The sequence below is a fragment of the Molossus molossus genome, unplaced genomic scaffold, assembly GCF_014108415.1.
Source record: "Molossus molossus isolate mMolMol1 unplaced genomic scaffold, mMolMol1.p scaffold_m16_p_16, whole genome shotgun sequence".
Lineage (NCBI taxonomy): Eukaryota > Metazoa > Chordata > Mammalia > Chiroptera > Molossidae > Molossus > Molossus molossus.
In genome coordinates this window covers 5832217-5856185 of record NW_023425351.1, presented here as the reverse complement: position 1 = coordinate 5856185, position 23969 = coordinate 5832217, and the positions used below count along the sequence as shown (strand labels likewise).

The 23969-nt window shown below is 38.3% G+C and overlaps 1 protein-coding gene across 1 annotated transcript in view; it reads left to right on the top strand.

The window, feature by feature from the left end:
* Nucleotides 1-23969, top strand: part of SNTG1 (syntrophin gamma 1) — an 866981-nt gene that overhangs the window by 520007 nt on the left and 323005 nt on the right. Inside the window, exons 3-4 of the mRNA XM_036263979.1 lie at nucleotides 4277-4330; nucleotides 7986-8120. Coding sequence (XP_036119872.1) covers nucleotides 4304-4330; nucleotides 7986-8120 — 162 coding nt within the window. The 5' untranslated portion in view covers nucleotides 4277-4303. The remainder of the gene's footprint in view (nucleotides 1-4276; nucleotides 4331-7985; nucleotides 8121-23969) is intronic.

The following is a 23969-nucleotide window of genomic DNA, read 5'->3' as shown; positions in this document are numbered from 1 at the left end:
AATGTATTCCCTTAGCCTTTTTTTTTTGTCTGGGAAGTTCTTCATTTGACCTTTTATTTTGAATGATAGCCTTGCTGGGTACTCTAGTAGTCTTGGATTCAGATCCTTGTTTTTCATGATCTTGATTACTTCATGCCATTTCCTTCTGGCCTGTAGTGTTTCTTGTGAGAAGTCAGCTGAAAGCTTTATGGGGTTTCCTTTGTAGGTAACCTGTTTCTTATCTCTTGCTGCTTTTAGGATTCTCTGTTTCTAATTTTTGGCATTTTAATTACTATGTGTCTTGATGTGGCCCTGTTTGGGTTCTTCTTAACTGGGGCTCTCTGTGCTTCTTGAACTTGAATGCCTTCTTCCTTCACCAAATTAGGGAAGTTTTCTGTCACAATTTCTTCAAATATATTCTCTAATGCTTGTTTATTTTCTTCTTTTTGGGGGACTCTTATGATGCAAATATTATTATATTTCCAGTTGTCCCACAGTTCTCTTAAGATGTCTTCCTGTTTTTTAATTGCTTTTTTTTTTTTTTTTTTTGGTTTTCTGATTGGTTAATTTTTTCTACCCTGTCTTCTAATTCACTGATCCCGTCCTCAGCGTCCTGTACTCTGCTGTTTAGACCTTCCAATGTGTTCTTTATTTCTGATATGTCATTCTTGATCTCTTCTTGGTGGTTTTTAATTTCCAATTGGTTGATTTTCAGCATCTCTATGTCCTTACTCATGCTGTTGTGCTTCCTCAAGATCATGGCTCTGAATTCTAGCTCTGTTAACTTGCCTAACTGCTCCACATTGATCTCACCTTCAGTGAAGGTCTTTTGTTTTTTAATTTGGCTTTTGTTTCTGTGTTTCACCAATTGGCTGAGCTTTGGAGCCTGCCAAGTTTTCTCTATGGGTGTTGGTGTTCTGCTGTTTGTGGCTCCCTCTACTGGGTGAATGAGCAATGGAGGACCCACAATAAACACCACTGTCAAGTCTTACTTTCCTGGTTAGAGTTGCTAGCCCAGGGATGGTACTGTTATCCTCTAGCTTTTTGCCTGGAGTCTAGCAGTTGAGGTTACTTGTAGAGATTTGGGTTGTCAGTTGATTGAAAAACTCCCTCAGGTTTCCAGAGTGAGGGATTTCCCAAGGGTGGGGCAGATGCTGGTTGTTAGTGAGCCTCAATTTGCATTTTAATGGCCCACGGGGTGGGGTTGAATCTCTGAGGGAGGGGTTGCTGCCTCTCCCTAGAGCCCTGGGTAAAAACATTGCATATGGGAAGGCAAATCAGCACCCAAAGTGTTTAGTCCCATAAGAACAAAATATTGCCCTTTCCAACATGGAAGTAATTCATTATAATCAACCTGGCACCAGGGAGTTGGCTAACCATCCCAGGGAATAGTGGTAGGTCAGATTCAGTGTTAGTCTCTGCTGTGGGCAGCAACCAGAGCCGGGTTGGCCTTAGTGTGTGCAGTCTACGTGACTGGGCCCATGAATAGCCCCCATCCCTGTCTTAAATGCCTCCTTATTTATTTGCCCACTGAACAGTGACAGGAGTGGATGGGGAAGGGGCTGACTGGAACCACAGAGCAGTTCATTTACTTCATTTGATGTTTTAATTTCGCCTCTGCCTAACCCAACCCTTGGTGTGCATTCACATGGGACACAGGTGTCTTTATGTTGTTGCCCATCTAATGTAACAATGTTGGTTCACTAAATTTTACAAATGTGTCATGCTAATGTAAGTTGTTAATAATAGAGGGAAAAAAATGGGAGTTATACAAAGACTCTCTGTGATATTTTTACACATTTCTGTAAATCTAAAAAGTTTCAAGATAAAAGTATATACAAAAGAGTCTCAGAAAAAATTTTTTTTTTTTTTTTGGTACAGATAGCGTGGGAGGGAGAGAGAGGAAGGGAGAGAGAGAGAGAAACATCGACGTGAAGGGACACATCGAGTGGCTGCCACCCGCATAACCAACCAGGGCCGGGGACAAACTGCAACCGAAGTACGTGCCCTTAGCGGGAACCGAACCCGGGTCTCTCCAGACCACAGGCCGACACTCTAACCGCTGAGCCAAACTGGCCAGGGCAGAAAAATTTTTTGAAAGAAGATATGCTACTCTTACACAATGGAATACTACTCAGCCATAAAAAGGAAGGAAGTCTTGTCCTTAGCACATTGTGGATGGACCTGGAGAGTGTTATACTAAGTGAAATAAGCCAGTCAGAAAAAGACTAGCACCATATGATTTCACTTATATTGGGCATCTAATGAAAAAAATAAACGAACAAAATGAAGAGAGACTCGTAGATACAAAGAACAGACTGACAGCTCTCATGGGGGAGGGGGTTGAGGGCTGGGAGAGAAGGGTGAAAGGATTAAGCAAAGAAAAAGGAGAAAGACTCATGGACTCTGACAATAGCATGGGGATTGTCAGAGGTGGGGGAGGAGAAGCAAAGGGGTAAATGGTGGTGGAGAAGATGTGACCAGTGGTCGCCTGAAACCTATGGGATTTATTAACACATGTCACCCCATAAAATAAAATTTTAAAAATAAAAAATTTGAACATTATTTATTTGTTTTTAAATTAATAATCACTGAAAATAGTTTTACAGCTATATAATTTTTATATTATCTAGTAATTAAGTTATTTTGAATCTCATACTAATTATTTTTCTGAATTAACACCTGATATTATTATCTAATATTTAGATGAAAAATAATAGCAGATTAAGAAATAAAATAGTCTATGTTAAAAGTGGTAGGAGATAGAGAAACAGCCCCTACTCAAATGTGTCACGTTATTAAAAATAACATCTTAAAATGTATGCACTAATATTGAAATCAGTATATAAAAACAAATGTGATATTAATTTTTGATAGGTGGGTTAAATATCTTTCTAGTCCTTTGATTGTTTTTAGTAGCAGAAAATTGATTCTAGAGATATCATATATATGATTTTATATAATCACTTAATACTGAAATTATACCTGTATAGTAAAAAAAAAGTCAAAGTTGTAGAAGAGCAAATATTTATAGTTTCTTCAAATGCAATCTTTAAGAATAATTTTGAAAAATAATTTTTAAACTAATGAAAATTTTCATATGGCTACCATAAAATGAAGTCATTTATATAATCAAATAATGATGTTTATCATCAGTGTGCCCTTTTATTTGCTAGTGGCTCATTTTCTGACTTTGCTATAATCGGCCTCCTTATGCACTGTAATAAAACAAAACCAGCTGGTGAACTCTGGCACTGATTTAGGGAAAATACTCCATAGATCGTGTGGCAGGTTCAGTTACTGTGATAAATGGTCAGTCTCTTTCAAAGTTGATGGTAATAATCCAACGGCAACATAATCGGATGTCTTATTCTGTTTCACCCACACATACTTACTCATTAATGTCATACAAAAGGAAATGATAAAGAAAGACAAAATCCTTTACTGTTGCAAATACTGAGAGGGGGAGTACTGTACTTTGCAGGACTAGAAAGGTTTCTCTTTTGTAATTCACCATAGCTTTTACTTTGAAGTCTTGTTTACCTGAGTCATTTTATTTCGGCTCTGCACTCTGCAGTTCTGTAGTGTTAGAATGTCAATTTTCTGTAACTTTTAGCTTTATTAAGCTATCATATTATTAAAACTCTAACAGCATTAAAAAAACTTTAAATGTATTTTTATACATTTAAGTTTATGTCCACAATTTAGGTACTGTAGTGACCATAAAATGAATCTGTATTATGTATTTTACACATTAATTATCTTAATATTATCTTTGTGTTATTCATTCTGATAAATACTTTTTTTTTTCCTTACATCATACTGTTTGTGAATAAAATTTTAAGTTCTAGGGAGAATTTTCCATGCATGTAACTTTTTAATTAAAAAGTGAAGATGAGTCAACCTTTTTTCAAGAGATAATCTCATGAAAAGTCAACTTTTCATTACTCCTCTTGAAGTGGCGGCCCCAGTTGCTCACTGAGGTCTCGGAAGGCATGCTGAGCAGAGCGACACGTGAGCGAATAGGTGACATCTGCAGATCGTGTCTGAAGGCAGAGTGGGGCAGGGAAACGCTGCTTCTCCGTCACCCTAACCATGGCGCGTGTTTCTCCTCCACTCCAGCAGGATTCAGGCTTTCGGTCCTTCCCATCTCTTCTTTGTGCCCCGGAGCTCTTGTTCCTCGCAGGTAACCGAAAGTACAGTCTGCCCACAGAACCCGCTCATGATCCTTTGCACGCTGCGAGGTTCTTCTCAAACTCTTGCTGTGCTCAATGGCTTCCCCTTTCTCTCTCTCCAGACGAAATCCTTTGCGGTGCCATAGCACATGGATTTCAGGACTGCCTGTGAGGAGGTAGGTAAATGGCTCTGTGCTTTTCAAACTTTAAAAATAGACCCAGAGACATAGAAGTAGGGTACAGACGGACAAATCTCAGAAGAGGGGGTGGCGGGGGGTGGGGGCGGGGAGATAAACCACAGAACTTATATGCATGTACGTATTACCAACCCACATAGACAACAAAGCTGGGGATGGGGAGGAGGGTGTCAATGGGGGAAAAGGAGAAACATCTGTAACAAAAATAAATAAATGAAACAGGAAACACTTGGCTTTCCTTGGTACAAGTGGAACATTGCCTTTAGTGCAGGGACAGGGGAGGGCTTATTGTATTTCCAGAGTAGGATCTGCTTCTGCAAGACTAGGAATCCAAAGAGCGCAGCCGGGGAGCCGCAGACACCCACTCTTCCTTTAAGAAGACAGGCACGTATTCAGTGTTATGAAATTGTCCTGCTCCATACTCCATGCGGTGCATGATTTCAGGTAGTGGAAGTGCTGGGAGTAATTCTTTCACATAAATGGTTATAAATTAGAAGACATCGAAGATCCCTTTTAGCACTAGAGTTCTAGGAGTTTATGACTCAGTATTATATAGGTATCAATATAATTTAATTCAGATTCTCTGGGTAACTGTCTCACACGTCAGTGTGAGTTAGTGATACATTCCTCTTCCAAGGGTATTACAGGCCATTCAAGTGTGCAGGCAAAAGCCATGGACTCTTCCCCAGGGAATGCCATTCTTCCACTTTAGGAAGAAAGACTATCATTTTCCTGAACAAGGAACATTCAAAGCATTGTCTTTTCATTCTTCAGGTAAAATGCCAACATTCGTAGATTAAAATATTTCACACATTTTCCTAAAAGGTTTAAACTGTTTTGTTTTGTATAAATAACCCAAGAAAAGCAATCATAACTAGGTCATAGAGTTAAAAACAAACCAACAAAAGCTTCAGTTATTCACATATGTGAAGATTTTTTTCTTGAATGAAATGTCACATGTTAACATTCTTGCAAAAATATCTTCTGTTAAAAAAATTATCACAGTTTATTCATGACTTAGAGTCTAAGTTCTTTCAGAAAATTAATAAATTGCTTTCATATTTTTAATGCTTATGCTTTTTACCTTATAGTTATTTGTTTATAAACCTCTCAGAAGAACTGAATACTATAACGTATATATTATTATAGCAAAACTGCCTCATTCTCTCATTTTCTCAGGACTGAAGCAAAGTTCAAATTCTGAATTTTGTTTTCCTGAATTTTGCAACTGTCTAATAACCAGGGGACAGTTCACACATTATTTGACTGTTGTGTGAATGGACTTTGCCTGCATTGGGAATGCGATGAGAGAAGCCTCGTACTATTTTAGCCCCTCACACTTTCCCTGGGTGATTCCTTACACGTCTTTGATGTGTAACAATAATGTATTTATGGACTCTCAGGGAAAAGCCCCTCTCTCATCCTCAAGTTGAGACAGGGCGTTGTTTGTGAATACCATTTCTTCCGTTACATTTCTGGGGGGATGGCCCGATTGTACTGTACATTGAAAACAAATGTGCTCAATTATGTGCACATGGCTTTGATGTTATTTGATGCTTTCTCTTCCCTGGGGAACCTTGAAGAGTCCTAATGTTGGCTTCTGGTCCAGAGCACATTGTAAGCATGAGAGACTTTTTCCTGTGTACAACATAGAAAATTATGTTCTGTATTTAGAAAAATGGAATTTGTTTTAACTAAAATGTCATCATCCTCTAGACATGTCCACTGGAGTTATGCTTCAGAATAAATTAATTAACACTGTGCAGTGAGTTCCTGCTATGTACCCATCTCACAGAGGGGGAAAGAACATCATCCTTGCTCCTAAAAAAGCTTGGTTGTCCTAAAGTAGCTCATAACCCTTACAAAATAATTACAGAGTAATATAACCTTACATGTGATAGAGGGTATATGTATGTATTCGTGCACGGTATAGAGCAGTTTACAGAGAGAATTATCTCTGGAGGCTGCTTTGTCTAAATGTATTCTTGTCAAGATTATGAAGCATTCTTTTAAAGAAACAAACTTCTAGTAATTCACATTACATGTACCTTTCAAGAGAAAGCCTGGTATTATTTGCATGGGATTTTGTGCTAATTAAATACTAAGAATTTATAGGCATTTCTCTGCATGTATCCCCTTATCTAAATTAATAATTCAATGATTATTAAATAAAAATGTAATTGCCAAAGTAGTTGTTGTTCCTGTTGATTTGGTGCAGAATAACAACCGGAGACTATATTCTGTCTCAAAACACTTCATTTTATGTTTCTGCCAAATGGGATTGTTGTGGTTCCTTTATAAGTTGAAAAAGGGAATGAACACAGAACACAAGACACACAGAACACAAGACACACAGGAGACAATACACACACTGACAGGACATGGCTGCAGCCCCTAGTGCTTGCAGCAGTTTATTTTGAAAGGCAAAAGTTTGGCAACCTGCCCTGCTTACTTAGCAGCTTTATTGGACTTTGTTCCTTATTCTTTCCTTGAGCCCTTTATTTGAATAACATAGTCTCTTGTCTGTTCACTACTGTTCTTAGTAAGAATGTTTCCAGAGGGTCAGCCGTGCAACTGCTCCTTCAGGCTCCCCGTTTGCAGCGTAGGAGGCCTGAGCTCGTTTGCAGAGCTTCAGGCATGATTGTGGGAACGCATTAAGGTTCAGCCTTTTGCAGCTGCCCTTATTGTCTTTAGTACGTGGGACTCACTTTCGTGATCCTTAGAACTCTTTCGGGGATGCAGGTGACCTTGCCAGGGAGAATCTGGTTACTTACCTGCATAAATGTTATAACACCAGCTTCAGGACTTCGGACTTCCTCAGTGATTCTAAACTGGGGTGTAAAGCTGTGTAGTGCAAGTTTGGATATCGTCATGAGCTCTTTTAAATGACCTAAAAAGTGTGCACCAAAGCAGTGGATTGGGAATCAAGAATCCTGGGTCTGAAACCAGGCTCTGTTTTTCATGACCTGTATTAATGTAGGCGATTCTGCATCCTTGTTCCCTTTTCTGTGTGTGTGTATGTGTGTTGGTGGCTAGACAGGATTAGTGGAGATTAGAGAAGATGTTGGGTTGGTATGTTTTCTGATTTAAAATTCCATGATAGAGACAGAAAGTAGATTAGTGGCTCCCCAGGCCTGAGGAAAGGGCCAGTGAAATGGTGGTGATACATTTCTTTTTGGAGTAATGAAAATGTTCTAAAATTGATAATAGGGATGGCTATATAACTTTTAATGTGCAAAAATATTGTACAATTTGAGAGTTGAATTGTATAGAATGTAAATCATAACATAATAAAGATATTACAAAATTTTTATAATTAGTTATATATTAAACAAAAATTTCACTAGTTTTCAAATATAGTATAAAACCTATACTCCTCACTCTCTGTATCTTTATGGGGATTTTCTGACATAGCTCCATCATGTAGGACCTGGGGACAACTTTACACTAAACAGTTACCCTTGTCTCCACACTTACATTAAGTAGCAAGTTTCGGACTCATCACAGTGTATTTTGCCGAGCTCTTAAATTCCATTCATTCATCATGTTTCACAGTAAATAAACCATACAATTACAATTTACAAGCCAAGTATAATATTTTTTTCTGACTTGTTTTTTCCTTTTTTATCCGAAGACAAAGACAGGGATTTGTTTGCTGCAGGATGGTAATCAGGAGCCTTTCAAAGTCCGGCTGCACCTGGCCAAAGACATTCTGATGATCCAGGAGCAGGACGTGGTCTGCGTGTCCGGCGAGCCTTTCTATTCCGGTGTAAGTAGTTTTTCCTTCCATTGAATATTTTTGTTTTTGTTCATTAAAATGTTTATGCACAGAAAATAATCAATTCTTTTTAATTTTACTTTAGAGCCTATCCAATCATCCTGCATGTAATTTTTGTTTACATTATTAAGAGAGCAGGGTCCTTGTATAAGTTCCCATACTGGGTCCAAAGCCACACATTCAGAGGCTCTTCAGTCTGGCGTCTCCTTGATTCTACTTGTTTTATTTGACTGGAGTGACGACCTGTATTTTCTGATCCTGACAGAGTGCATTCTACCTGTTCACACGCGGGACTCACTTGGACTCGTGCGTGGCTATTGTAACAGTGCACGGCGGGGCATTTTCTCCTGCCCTTCTTGTCTTGCACCACACTGACTCTGGAAGTGGTGTGAAGATGAACCTCAATTTGTGGCATCTGGGAAGCATGAGGCTTTAGGCAGTGGGCACTGAACTCAGTGTCCATGCTTTGCACGAGGGGGTTATACATGAATAATGTTGTGGACTTGGACAGAATTACGTCAGAGAGCTGTAAATTCCATCCAATGCCTCAACCAGCTGGCATCTTACCCTGCTGCTAATCCAGCCCCAGAAAGAGCCATGAATCACCCATCACACTGGTTGGTCTGCTGACTAGCACTGAGGTCCACTGTGGAAGGTATCCCTAGGTGAAGTTAAATTAACTTCAACAAAAACAATTTTACTATAAAACAGGACAGGTTTTAGAATTTATCATTTATTGTGTAATGACATTAAAGATATAACTTTGTTGCCAAATGTGATCTCAGAAGAAAATTATAACAAGTATCCAGCAGTTGTCTTCCTGGATTCCTCAGACATGTGTAGCTAGTTAACTTGAAGATTTACTTTCCAGTTTATTAATGGACGTGCAGGGGAGTGTTTTGTTGGTGGTAAGTAATGCTGATGTGCCCACCTCACTTCTCCCTAACTTCCTGTGAGAGTCACACCAGGTTCTAAATCAATTGGCCCTCACTGACTAAAGATAATGGCCTTTTTGTAAACTGTTAACTATTCTTCTGTCACAAGCCATTTAAATCTTCCTGAATTATGGGTCTTGCTGTCAAGTTAGATTAAATTGATCCCACGGGGTTATTCTTTCTTTCAGTTAACGAAGGAATAGTGCTGGGTCCCTTCCTTCCTTCCTTCCTTCCTTCCTTCCTTCCTTCCTTCCTTCCTTCCTTCCTTCCTTCCCTCCTTCCTTCCGTACTCCCTTTCTTTCTTTTTATTTTTACTAAATAAATATAAATTATATAATTCTAGAATAAATATATTACACAGGTCCTAGATCAGAAAAAAATTAATTTATAAAATACAGTATTTCAACACTGAAATACTGTCATTGCTTTTAAATTTGGCAGTTGAAATAACCAATATACATACATCTCATCTCTCTTTTGAAAAGAGTGCTGGGGAGAACATGGGTAGAATTAAGGAGAAATATCCCATGATAATGCCAGCAAATGCAAAAAAATCATTTGACAAAATTTGACATTTATATGAAACACTTTCTGCAAATTGAATGAGATGAAACTTCCCTTAATCTGATAAGCATCTAATGACCACTTCGCACTGGTATTATATTTAACATTAAGCATACATACTCTCTGAGTTTGAAAGAAAATCAATGACCATGACTTGCCTCATTTCTAGTTAATATTGTTTTGGTTGTATAGCAAATCAAGAAATGGAAATATACAACATAACAATGGGGGGGGGGAGGTGAAATGGCTTTATGTTAGATGTCATAAAAATGTGCATGGAAAATTCTAACACATTTACCAAAAAATAAAATAATGTAAATGTAGCAGGTTACTGGAAATGATGATGTCCAAAGTTAATTGTATGTCTATAATTTGCAATAAACAAAGAAGAAATACAATTCACAATATATCAAAGATACTCTTAGGAATAAATTAACAAAATATGTGCAATGCTTCTACCTTGAAAATAAAACTCTGATGACAAAAAAACGAAAATAAGAGAAATATAGCATGATCATAAATAAAAGACTAAACATTTCACATCTTTCCAAATGTCCAATATCAATCAAAACCCCAAAATATTTCTGTAGACTGAGTTGGCTTCAAAAATGTACATGGACAAAGGATTTAGCATAACGAAAACAATCTTGACTAAAGAGAACAAAGTTAGAGTGCTTATACTTCCTGATTTCAGAACTTCCGTTAATGAGCACAGCGTGAAGTTGCCATGAGCATAGGCGTAGGAATTAAGAAACGTTATGAACCCTGGCCGGTTTGGCTCAGCGGTTAGAGCGTCAGCCTGCGGTCCACAGAGACCCGGGTTTGGTTCCCGCTAAGGGCATGTACCTTGGCTGCAGTTTGTCCCCGGCCCTGGTTGGGTTGTGTGGGTGGTGGCCACTCGATGTGTCCCTTTCACATCGAAGTTTCTCTCTCTTCCTCTCTCTCCTTCCCGCTCTATCTGAGTAAAAAATGGAAAAATGTCCTCGGGTGAGGATAAAAAAAGAAAAGAAAAAAAAAAAAAGAAAAAGAAACGTTATGAAGACTCCAGAAACAGTCTTACACTTAGATGGTCAATTCCTTTGTTTCATTAATCGTAGTTAACTATACATAAAATTTACCATTTCAGACATTGTTAAGGGTACATTTCAGTGGCATTGAGTAGATTCACCCTGTTATCTACCTATCATTGCTGTCCATCTCCAGAATTGTCATCACCCCAACTGAAGCTGTATCTATTTAACAAGAACTCCCATTCAGCCTCCCTTCAGCCCCTAGTAACCACTGTGCTATGTCCTGTCTCTGTGTATTGAGTCATATATTTAAGATCAAACAATATTGTTTTTTTTTGTGTGTATGTGTGTGTCTGGCTTATTTCACTTAATATAGTTTATTCAATGTTTATCCACACTGCGGTATTTCATCCCTTTATAAGACTGAATAATATTCCATGCATATATTACATTGTTTTTTTGTTTATCTATCCACTCAACAATGTGCATTTGGATCGCTCCCACTGTTTGGCCCTTATGAATAATGCTGCCATGAACATGGGCGTTCCAATATCTGAGTCTCTGTTTTCAATTCGTTTGTGTATCTCAGAAATGAAACTGAAGGATAAATTGGCAATTCTGTGCCACTTTTTTGCTTAATTCCTTATTAGATGTGTGATTTGAAATATTTTCTCCCAATCTATGGATTACCTTTTTACTCTGTTGTTTCCTTTGATGCCCAAACATTTTTAATTTTGATCAAGTTCAATTTGTCTATCTCTCTTTTATTGGCTATACTTTGTACTATTTTATCCAAGAAATCATTGTCGAAATTAATATCATGAGTATTTCATCCCATATTTTCTTCTAAGATATTCTAGTTTTAGCTCTTAATTGTATTTATTTAATCTGTCTGAGTTAATTTTTGCATATATTATTAGATAAAAGTCCAACTTCAGTATTTTGCAGATGAATATCCTGTTTTTCTGACACCATTTATATTTTGGCAATCTTGTCAAAAATCACTTGACCTGTAGCTTTGTGGTAAAATTCAAAAATAAGAAGGGTGTGGCATCTGGATTTTTTTTTTTTTTTTCAAAAGTGGTTTGGTTAATTGGAATTTCTTGAGATTCCAAATACATTTTAGAATGGGTTTTCTATTTCTGTAAAAAATCACATTGAGATTTTGTTGGGGATAGCATTGAATTTCTGCCTTGCTTTGCATGGGTTAGACTCCTTAACAATATTAAGCCTTTCAGTCCATGAACACGGATGTCTTTCTATTTATTTATCTTTTATTTTTTTTCAGTAATGTTTTGTAGTTTTTAGTGTATGTCTTTTACTTTCTTGTTTAGTTAATTGCTAAGTATCTTATTCATTTTAATGTTATTGTAAATAGAGTTGTTTTCTTAATTTTCTTTTCAGATTGTTGTTAGATTATCAACTGCATCTGATTCATGTGTGTTTACTTTGTTTCTTCTAATTTGCTGAATTTATTTTTCAGTTTTAATGGTTGTGTGTGTGTGTGTGTGTGTGTGTGCGTGATCTGTAGGTTTTCTGCAAATAAGATGATATTATTTGTGAGCAAAAATAGCTTTACTACTGCCTTTCAAATCTGGATATTTTTTAAATTTCTTTCTTTTTTGCTTGCTTGCTTGCCTGATATCTCTGGCTACAACTTCTGGTAGTATGTTTAATAGAGGTGATGAAAGCAGGCGTCTTTGCCTTGTTCCTGATTTTTTTTTTTAAGTTTTAAGTTTTTCACCTTTGAGTGTAGTTTTACCTGTGGGCATTTAATATATGGTCTATATTATGTGATGGTAGTTTTCTTTTAGTTGGTTGAATGTTAAAGTGTATTAAAATTTGTCATAAAAAAAAAGTGCTGAATTTGTTGAGTGCCTTTTCTGCATTAGTTGAGATGACAGTGTGTGTGTGTGTGTGTGTGTGTGTGTGTATGTGTGTCTTCATTCAGTTAATGTGGTGTATTACATTTATTGGATTTATATGTTGGATTATCCTTGCATTTGAGGAATAAGTCTCATTTATTCACAATGTATAATCCTTTTACTATGCTGCTGAATTTGGTTTACTAGTATTTTGTTGAGGATTTCTACATCAATGGTTATAAGGACATTGATGTGGAGTTTAATTCGCATGTAGTGTGATTTTCTGGTTTTGCTATTAGGGTATGTAGACCTTAAACTATGAGTCGGAATGTTTTCCACTCTCTATAATTTTTTATAATAGTTTGAGGAATATTATCATTGAAAAAAAAAATGTTAAGAGAAATTTACTGGTGTAGCTATCAGGTCCAAGAATTTCTTTATTGGGAGGTGTTTTTTATTACGGATTCTTACTAGTGTTAACTATATTGAAAAGTTTTCTTTTTATATGATTCAGTCTTATTAGGTTTTGAGTTTCTAGAAATTTGCCCATGTCATCAATTTGTTCTTAGTACTCTCTTTGAATATTTTTTATTTCTATCAGAAAGGTAGTAATGTTCTTACCTTTATTTCTGATTTTAGTAGAGTCTTCTTTTTATTTCAGCCAATCTAGGCAAATATTGTGATTTTTGTTAATCTTTTCAAAGAACAAACTTTTATTTCATTGATTTTCTCTACTGATTTTTTATCCTCTATTTTGTGTATCTCTGTTTTAATCATTATTATGTCCTTCCTTCTGCTATCTTTGTGTTTAGTTTTTTTGTTGTTTGTTTTCTTAAGTAGTTTTTCCCCATTTCCTTAAGTGGAAAGCCAGTTTGTTGGTTTGATATTTTCCTTTTTGTTGTGAACATTTACAGCTCGATCCCCTGTGGTCCTTCTTCCTTCCCTGCGTTGTATACAGTTTGGTGTTATGTACTTTCACTTACATTCTTCCCTAATACATTTATTTTCCTTTGTGATTTTCTCTTTTATCCATTGGTTGCTTAAAAGTATTTTGTTTTTGTTTTTTTTAAAGTATTTTGTTTAATATTCACAAATTTGTGAAATTTTACTTTTTCTTCTGTTATTGATTTCTATTTCCACACTCTTTTGGTCAGAGAAGACACTTTGTATGATATCTATCTTTCTAAATCTACTGAGATTTAATTTTTGGCCTGACATATAAGCTATCCATGAAAATGCCCATGTCCACTTGAGAAGAATGCTGGCCTTTATTTTTTGTTGTTGTTGTTGTTAATCCATTATTTTATAGAGACTGGAAGGGAGGGGGGAGGAGGAGGAAAAGAGAGAGGAACATGGATGTGAGAGAGACACATTAAGTGTGTCAGATCAGGGCCGGGGATCGAACCTGTAACCCAGGTATGTGCCCTGACTAGGAATTGAACCTTCGAACCTTCTGTCAAAGGCCCACAGAGTCTAACCACAGAGCCACTCTGGCCAGGGAGGAATGCAGGCCTTGAACGGGTTATCTTTTCCTGTTTGTTTGTATACCTTGGGATTGGTTTTTTGCCGAAAACTGGATATTTGACATTATAACGGGATAACTCTGGAGATCAAATACAGAGGGCCACAGAGCACCGCAGCAGAAGCCCGCAAACAGACCCCGTGGGAACCACTGCGGAGCAGGAGAACCCGAACTGTCCTGGACAAATAGCTGGAGGCTCAGCATGGACAAGTCTGAGCATGAAACTCCAGGGCGACCTGGTCAAAGAGGGGCACACGATATTGTGACATGTACTTTAATGTGCCTGGCCACTTTCCTACAGTAACAATTGAAGAAAACTCTTTGGGGTCCTGTCAGGGGAGGAGGGAGAAGGGATCATTTTGAAATACACCACAGCACTGTATTCTTAACCAGGCTGCCCTCCTGAAAAACTGACTCCACCCTATCTTGTCATGGGTATGACCAAGCCCCGAATGAACCGAGGAAAGAAAATACCCAACTCCAGTTCACTCCAGTTCACTCCTAAGGGAGAAGGAAAAACTGAGAAGTAGTTATGAGTTTTACAGTCCCAAAGCAAAGCTTATTGAAAGACTGAGACCTAAGCACAGGATTACAGACCATCCATTACCCCCCCACCTTGCCAGCTCATCGTCCAAGTCCCATCGACAGCAGTTCCATCACACAATGTATCATGTCTGGATACCAAGAAATATTAAAAGACATACCCAAAGGCCAAAAAATAAAACGCAGTTTGAAGATACAGGACATACATCAGAACCAGACATGTCAGGGATGTTGGAATGATCAAGAATTTAAAAGGGAAGGAAGGAGAAATGACAGCGGAGTGAATGGAGCAACACAGACCATCTCCCAGGACCAAACTAGATTCACAAGGAAAATAAAGGTAAATCTTCAGGAAGGGGCAACTGAAAGACACCTTGGAGGACCACATAACCAGGGACACAGACTCAATCCAGGTAGGCTTGCGAGGATGCGAGAGGGGGCCGGGAGCCCACGGTCCATAGCGGCCTGGGCAGGGACCAGGGGCCTCAGCGGGAACTTGCTGCTGACACCTTGGCTGCGACCCCACCTGAGTCCTGCAAACTCTGCTGCCTGCTAAGTCCTCGGCTGGTGCCGCATGGAATCGCAGGGACCAGGGGACTCTGCTGGAAGCTGCTGCCACCTCTGCAGTGTCCCACTACCACGGCTCAGTCCTGGGGATTCTGCTGAGTGCAAAACCCTCTGCTGGTGCCACAGCCGCTGCCGCACTTGGCTGGAAGCAGCGCCCTCGGGTTAAAAGTCCCAGGCAGCTCCACGACGCAGAGTCTAGACAGAGGCTAAATTGGCAGCAGCCACTCACCTTGGGCTCCGGCAGAGGGAAGGCAGACTGGACTGGAACTGTGTGGGGACACTCGGGTTTTGGAGGGTGCTAAGAGCTTTCGCTGAGTGCAGCCACACAGGACTGTGGCCATTTTACTTCTTCTCAGGGCCCTGGAGAGAGGCAGAATTCCCTCCCTCAGAGATTCAACCTTACCTGGTGGCCATTGAAATGCTAATTGAGGCCCATTAACAACTAGCAGCTGCCCCACCCTCAGGAAATCCTCTTATACTGAGCACCTGAGGGAGTTTTTCAGGCAACTCAGAACCCAAGGGTCTGCAGGTGACCTCTATTAATACCCTCCAGGCAAAGAAAGCTGGAGGATAACTACCATTTCCTGGGCTTCCAACACTAACCAGAAAAGCTAAGACTTGATAGTGGTGTTTAAAGTGGGTCCTCCCTGGCTCATCCAAACACAGGAGTGGGAGCCACAAACAGCAGAACACCAACACCCACAGGGAAAATTTGGCAGACTCCAAAGCCCACTGTGATAGCCAAAATGGTGAAAAACAGAAACAAAAGCCAAATCAAAGAACAAGAGACCTCTACGGAAGATGAGATAAATGAGGTACAGTTAAGCAAGTTAACCAACTAGAATTTAGAGCCATGATGTTGAGGAAGCCCAACAGCATGTGTAAGGATATGAGCACCATGAGTAAAGACATACAAATGTTGAAAATCAACCAGTTGGAAATTAAAAACCAACAGGAAGAAATGAAGAGTGACATATAAGAAATGAAGAACACATTGGAAGGTATAAAAAGCAGAGTAGGGGAAGCTGAAGACTGGATCAGTGAATTAGAAGACAGGCTACAAAAAATCAACCAATCAGAAAACCAAAAGGAAACAACAATTAAAAAACAGGAAGAAAGCTTAAGAGAACTGTGGGACAACTGGAAACGGAATAATATTTGCATCATAGGAGTCCCTGAAGAAGAAAATGAACAAGGGGTAGAGAATATATTCAAAGAAATAGTGACAGAAAACTTCCCTAATTTGGTGAAGGAAGAAGGCATTCAAGTTCAAGAAGCACAGAGAGCCCCAAGTAAGAAGAACCCAAACAAGCCCACACCAAGACATATAGTAATCAAACTGCCAAAAATTAAAGACAAAGAAAGAATCCTAAAAGCAGCAAGAGATAAGCAACAGGTTACCTACAAAGGAAACCCCATAAGGCTCTCAGCTGACTTCTCGCAAGAAACACTACAGGCCAGAAGGGAATGGCATGAATTAATCAAAGTCATGAAAAACAAGGATCTGAATCCAAGACTACTCTACCCAGCAAGGCTATCATTCAAAATAGAAGGTCAAATAAAGAGCTTCCCAGACAAAAAAAAGGCTAAGGGAATACATTAGCACCAAACCAGCACTGCAAGAAATGTTAAAACGACTGCTGTAATTACCAGGAGAAATGGGAAGAAAAACAGAACCACACTAAACAAAAATGGCAATAAATAAGTACATATCAATAATCACCGTAAATGTAAATGGACTGAATGCTCCCATAAAAAGACACAGAGTAGCTGATTGGATAAGAAAGCATGACCCATCTATATGTTGTTTAAAAGAGACCCACCTCACAACTAAAGACTCACATAGATTGAAAGTGAAGGGATGGAAAAAAATCTTCCAAGCAAACGAAAAAGAAAATAAAGCTGGGGTAGCAATACTTATATCTGATAAAATAGATTTCAGAATGAAGACCATAATTAGAGACAAAGAAGGCCACTATGTAATAATGAAAGGATCTATCCAACAGGAATATATAACCTTGATAAACATATATGCACCCAATATAGGAGCATCAAAATATATTTAAAAACTTCTGGAGGACTTCAAAGGAGAAATTGATAGCAATACAATCATAGCAGGGGAATTCAACACCCCGCTGACATCACTGGATAGATCCTCTAGACAAAAAATTAGCAAGGAAACAGAGACTCTAAATAAAGCACTAGAACAAATGGATTTAATAGATATCTACAGAGAACTACACCCCAAAACTACAGAATTCACATTCTTCTCAAGTGCACATGGCACATTCTCAAAGATAAACCACATGTTAGTGCACAAATTAAGTCTCTACAAATTCAAGAAGATTGAAATCATACCAAACATCTTCTCAGATCACAATGGCATGAAACTAGAAATCAATTGCAAGAAGAACATGCAAAGACATTTGAACAGCCCTGGCTGGTTTGGCTCAGCGGTTGGAGTGTCAGCCTGCAGTACAGAGAGACCCAGGTTCATTTTCCGCTATGGGCACATACCTCGGTTGCAGTTGTCCCCGGCCCTGGTTGGTCGTGTGGGTGACAGCCACTCGATGTGTCCCTTTCACATCGATGTTTCTCTCTCTCTCTCTCTTTCTCTCTCTCCCTCCTGCTCTATCTGAACAAAAAATGGAAAAATGTCCTCGGGTGAGGATAAAAAATAAAAAGACATTTGAACACATGGAAGCTAAATAGCATGTTATTAAACAATGAATGGGTCACCAAGGAGATCAAGGAAGAAATCAAAAACTTCCTGGAAACCAATGAAAATGAAGACACAACAACACAAAATCAATGGGATGCAGCGAAAGCAGTTCTGAGAGAGAATTTCATAGCACTACAGGCCTACCTCAAAAAAGAAGAAAAATCTCTCATAGACTATCTAACCTCACAACTTAACGAACTAGAGAGCAAAGAAAAAGAAAACCCCAGAGCAAGTAGAAGGAAGGAAATAGTAAAGATCAGAGCAGAAATAAATGACATAGAGACCAAAAAAAGAATTCAAAGGATCAATAAAACAAAGAGCTGGTTTTCAAAAAGATAAACAAGATTGATGGACCCTTAGCTAGACTCACCAAGAAACAAGGAGAGAGAACCCAAATACACAAAATCAGAAATGAAAGAGGAGAGATAACAACTGACACCACAGAAATACAAAAGATCACTAACAACTACTATGAACAACTATATGGCAACAAATTTGACAATCTAAACGAAATGGACAAATTTCTAGAAACACATTGTCTCCCAAAACTGGACCAGGAAGAGATAGACAACTTGAACAGACCAATAACAACAGAAGAAATTGAAGATGTAATCAAGACTTTCCCAGCAAACAAAAGCCCAGGCCCATATGGCTTCACAGGGGAGTTTTACCGAACATTCAAAGAAGAACTGATACCCAATCTCCTCAAACTATATCAAAAAATTCAAGAAGAAGGAAGACTTCCAAACTCGTTTTATGAAGCCAGCATAATTCTAATTCCAAAACCAGAAAAGGACAATAGAAAGAAAGAAAACTACAGGCCAATATCACTGATGAACATAGATGCCAAAATCCTGAACAAAATACTAGCAAATCAGTTCTAGCAATACATCAAAAAAAATTATCCACCATGACCAAGTGAGATTCATCCCAGGGATGCAAGGCTGGTACAATATTCGCAAATCCATAAATGTGATACACCACATAAATAAAATGAAGAATAAAAACCACATGATAATATCAATAGATGCTAAAAAAGCCTTGGACAAAACCCAGCATCCATTTTTGTAAAAAAGCTCAGCAGTGTGGGAATAGAGGGATCATATCTAGACATAATAAAGGCCATATATGAAAGACCTACAGCCAACATCATACTCAATGGGCAAAAACTAAAAGCATTTCCCTTAAGAACAGGAACAAGGCAAGGATGCCGACTTTCGCCACTCCTATTTCACATAGTACTGGAAGTCTTAGCCACAGCAATCAGACAGGAAGAAAAAATAAAAGGGATCCAAATGGGAAAGGAGGAAGTGAAATTGTCATTATTTGCCGATGACATGATACTATACATAGAAAACCCCAAAGACTCCATCAAAAGTTTACTAGACTTAATAAATGAATTTGCAAAGTAGCAGGATACAAAATTAACGTCAAGAAATGGATGGCATTCTTATACATCAATGATGAACTCACAGAAAGAGAAACTAAGAAAACAATCCCATTTAGCATTGTGGCAAAAAAATTAAGATACCTAGGAATAAACATAACCAAAGAAATAAAGGACCTATTTGCAGAAAACTACAGGTCGTTGAAAAAAGAAATAGAGGAAGATAGAAAAACGAGGAAGCACATACCCTGTTCTTGGATTGGGAGAATTAACATCATTAAAATGTCCATATTACCCAAAGCAATCTAAAGATTCAATGCAATCCCCATCAAAATACCAACGGCATACTTCACAGAATTAGAACAAGTACTTCAAAAGTTCATATGGAACCAAAAAAGGCCTTGAATAGCCACAGCAATCTTGAAAAGGAAGAACAAAGTTGGAGGGATCACAATACCAGATTTCAGGTTATACTACAAAGCCACTGTAATCAAAACAGCCTGGTACTGGCACAAGAAAAGGCATATAGACCAGTGGAACAGAACAGAGAACCCAGAAATGGACCCAAGGCAATATGCTCAATTAATATTTGACAAAGGTGGCAAGAGCAAACAGTGGAGTAAGGACAGCCTCTTTAATAAATGGTGCTGGGAAAATTGGACAGCTACTTGCAGAAAAATGAAACTAGACCATCAATTTACACCCTACACAAGAATAAACTCAAAATGGATAAAAGACTTAAATGTAACTCATGAATCCATAAAAAATCTAGAAGAGACTGTAGGCAACAAAATTTCATACATCATACGGAGCAGAATTTTTACTGACACATCACCTAAGGCAATAGAAACAAAGGAGAAAATGAACACATGGGACTACATCAAACTCAAAAGCTTCTGCACAGCAAAAGATACAATCATCAAAACGGGAAGGCTACCCACTGTATGGGAGAGCATAATTGCCAATGGTATATCAGATAAAGGGTTAATTTCCAATACATATAGAGTGCTCATACAACTCCACAAAAAGAAGACAAAGAATTCAATTAAAAAATGGGCAGAGGAACTAAATAGACACCTCTCCCAACAGGACATACAAATGGCTAAGAAACATATGAAGAAATGCTCATCATCACTAATCATCAGAGAGATGCAAATTAAAACAACAATGAGGTATCACCTCACACCTGTCAGAATGGCCACCATCAACAAATCATCAAATAATTAGTGTTGGTGAGGGTGTGGAGAAAAGGGGACTCTAGTGCACTGCTGGTGGGAATGCAGACTGGAGCAGCCACTATGGAAAACAATATGGTGTTACCTCAAAAAATTAAAAATTGAACTTCCATTTGACCCAGTGATCCTACTCCTAGGAATATACCCTAGGAAGCGTAAAACACCAATTCAAAAGAATATATGTACCCCCATGTTTGTAGCAGCACTATTTACAATAGCTAAGATCTGGAAACAGCCCAAGTGTCCATCAGTGGACGAATGGATAACAAAGCTGTGGTACATATACACAATGGAGTATACTGTGCAGCTGTAAGAAAGAAAGATCTCTTATTTTTTTAGACTACATGGAGGGACCTGGAAAGTGTCATCCTAAGTGAAACAAGCCAAACAGTGAAAAACAAGTTTCATATGATATCACTTATTTGTGGAATATAATGAACATGACAGTCTGAGGAATGGGGTAGTCCCAGAGGCACGGAAGTGGGGTACAGACTGACAATCCCCTAAAGAGGGGGGTGGTCGGGGAGAGATAAACCACAGAACTTATATGCATGTATGCATGAACAGTGGACATGGTCAACAAACTGGGGAAAGGGCAGGGAGGGAGGGGGAGGGGGGAATCAGTGGGGGGAAAAGGAGAAACATCTGTAACAAAAATTAATTAATAATAAAAAAAAGAATTTAAAAGAACTATGTTTAATATGCTAAAGGCTCTCATGTGTAAAACAGCATGCAGGAACATAAGAGCAATGTAAGCAGAGAGATGAAAATCCTAAAAAACAGAAAAAGAGAAATGCTACAAATCACCCAGCCAGTGCGGCTCAGTGGTTGGGCATCGGCCCATGCACCAAGAGGTTGCCTGTTCAATCCCTGGTCAGGGCACATGCTCAGGTTGTGGGCCCAATCCTCAGGGGGGCCATGCAGGAGACGGCCAATCGATGTTCTCCTCATGGATGTTTCTATATATCTTTCTCTCTAAAATTAATAAGGACAAAAATAAAATAATAATAAGTGCTAGAAATAAAAAAAAGAGTAACAAAAATGAAGAATGCCTTTGATAAGTTTACTAGTAGAATCTCTGAGCTAGAGGATGTATCAATACAATCCTTGAAAACTAAAAAAATGAAAGAGAATGAAGACTGGGGGAAAAAAAAGAAAATATCTAAAAACTGTAGGACAACTACAAAAAGTGTAAAATAGGTACTCTGGGAACACAAAAAATATAAGAGAGAAAGGAACAAAAAAAAACATTTGAAACAATAATGACAGAATTTCCCCAAATTAATGTCAGACAACGAACCATAGATGAAGGAATCATAGAAAATACCAAACAGGATAAATGCCTAAAACCTACAAATAGGCATATTATTTTCCATCTACACAAAAATCAAAAATAAAGAAAAAAATACTGAAAAAAGCCAGAGAGAAGAAAACACCCTACTTATAGAGAAACGGATGTAAGAATTTCAGCTGACTTCCTTTGGAAACCATGCACGCAAGGAGAGAGTGGAGTGAGATGTTCAAAGTGCTGAGAGGAAAACAAATTTAAAAGGCCCACCTAGGAGTCTGTAGTTTGCAAAATTATTCTTCAGAAATAATGGAGAAATAAAAACTTTCTCTAACAAAAACTGAGGTAATTTGTTGCCAGTAAACCTGTTTTGTAAGAAATGTTGAAAGTAGTTATTTAGTGGGACAAAAAGTAATATAGGTCAAACACTTGGATTTTCATAAAGAAAGAGAATCAAATAATGAATAAGTAAAGGGAAATGAAACCTTTTGTTTTTCTTATTATCAGTTTATGTATAAGATAACAGTTTGTTCAAAATAATAACAGAAAAATGTATTTGGTTACATATATTTATACAAGGAAAGAGATAAAATGATTAAGATTATTTTGTTATTATAAGATATATTACCTGTGAAGCAGTATTGTGTTACTTGAAAGTTGAATTGGATTAGCTGTAAATATATATTGCAAACTGATATGCTAACAAAGGAGAAAAAAACAGAAACATATAAAATACTCAAAACAATAAAAGGAAGAAAAAGAGTAAAGACAAAAATGGTAACAAAGAGCAAGGCCAACAAGTGAAACAATAACAAATATGTTAGATTTTATGCTAATTAAAATCAATTGTCCAATACCAATTCAAAGACAGAGATTGTCAGCCCAGGCCAGTGTGGTCCAGTGGATAGAGCAGTGGTCCATGTACCAAAGTGTTGTGGGTTCTGGGTTTGATTCCTGGTCGAGGGCATATCCTGGGTTGTAGATTAGATGCCCGGTCCCAGTTTGCGTGTATGTGAGAGGCAACCAATCAATGTGTCTCTCTCATATAGATGTTTGTCTCTCTCTCTTTCTCTCTCTCCTTTCCTCACCCTCCCTTCCACTCTCCCTCTAAAAAAAAAAAATCAATGCAAAATGCAAAATATATCCTTGGGTGAGGATTAACACACACAAAGATTGTCAGTGGATCAAAATCTTGACCTAGCCACATGTTGTTTACCATGAATCCATTTTAAGTGTAGATGCATACAGATTAAAATTAAATGGTGGAGAAAAATATATAGAATCCATAGGCTAACATATCTAGTGAATATAAATGTAAAATCTTCAACAAAATACTCAGAAATTGAGTTCCACAAAGTGTAAAAAAATTATATTCCATGATTAAATGTGATTAATCTCAGGTATGTAGGGTTCAGCATTAAAAAATCTGCAAATATAATTCATGATAGCAACAGGCTGAAAAAGAACAAAATGTAGAGCCAAACGCCCTGGGCAGGAAGCCTAGCCTTGGGACAATGCCCACAAAACAGACCCTATCTCCCTTCCAGTCTGTAGAGGGGAAGCAAAAGTCAGTTCCAGTTGTTCACATGAAAAGTAACACAATAACTATGCCCAGCTGGTGTGGCTCGGGGCATTGAGTGGCATCCTGTGGACTGAGAGGTCCCAGTTTGATTCCTGGTCAGGGGACGTGCCCGGATGCCAGCTTGATCCCCAGTGAGGGGCGTGCAGGAGGCAGCCGATCCATGTTTCTCTCTCATATAGAGGTTTCTATCTCTCTCTAAAAAAATCAATAAAATCGTATTAAAAATACAAGAATAAATAAATAATAATACAAGAATAAACTCTGCTTTGCATACTCACACTGTAGACCTGCTTTTGCCATGCCCTGGACGTTGTTGCTGGGCCAGATGAACTTGTCCAAGAAAGTGTGTGTTAGCTATGGTGCTGAAATAGCCTCTGTTTGCCCTCTCCCAGGGCCACTGGAGCTCAGGAGGCCCTGGTCCTTTTCCTCCAAAATCAGCTGAGGACCATTAATAGGTGTTCCCTGTCTGTTCCTTTCTATGCAACAGCGGGGTCTCAAGTTATGCTCAGCCACCATTGTCAGAAAGCTCCCCCAAACAAAAGGTCAGTAGTCCCTATGTCTTCATGGATTCAGTAACAATTCAGGTCTATATCTCGGTCCCACCCCCTCATCCCAGAGGG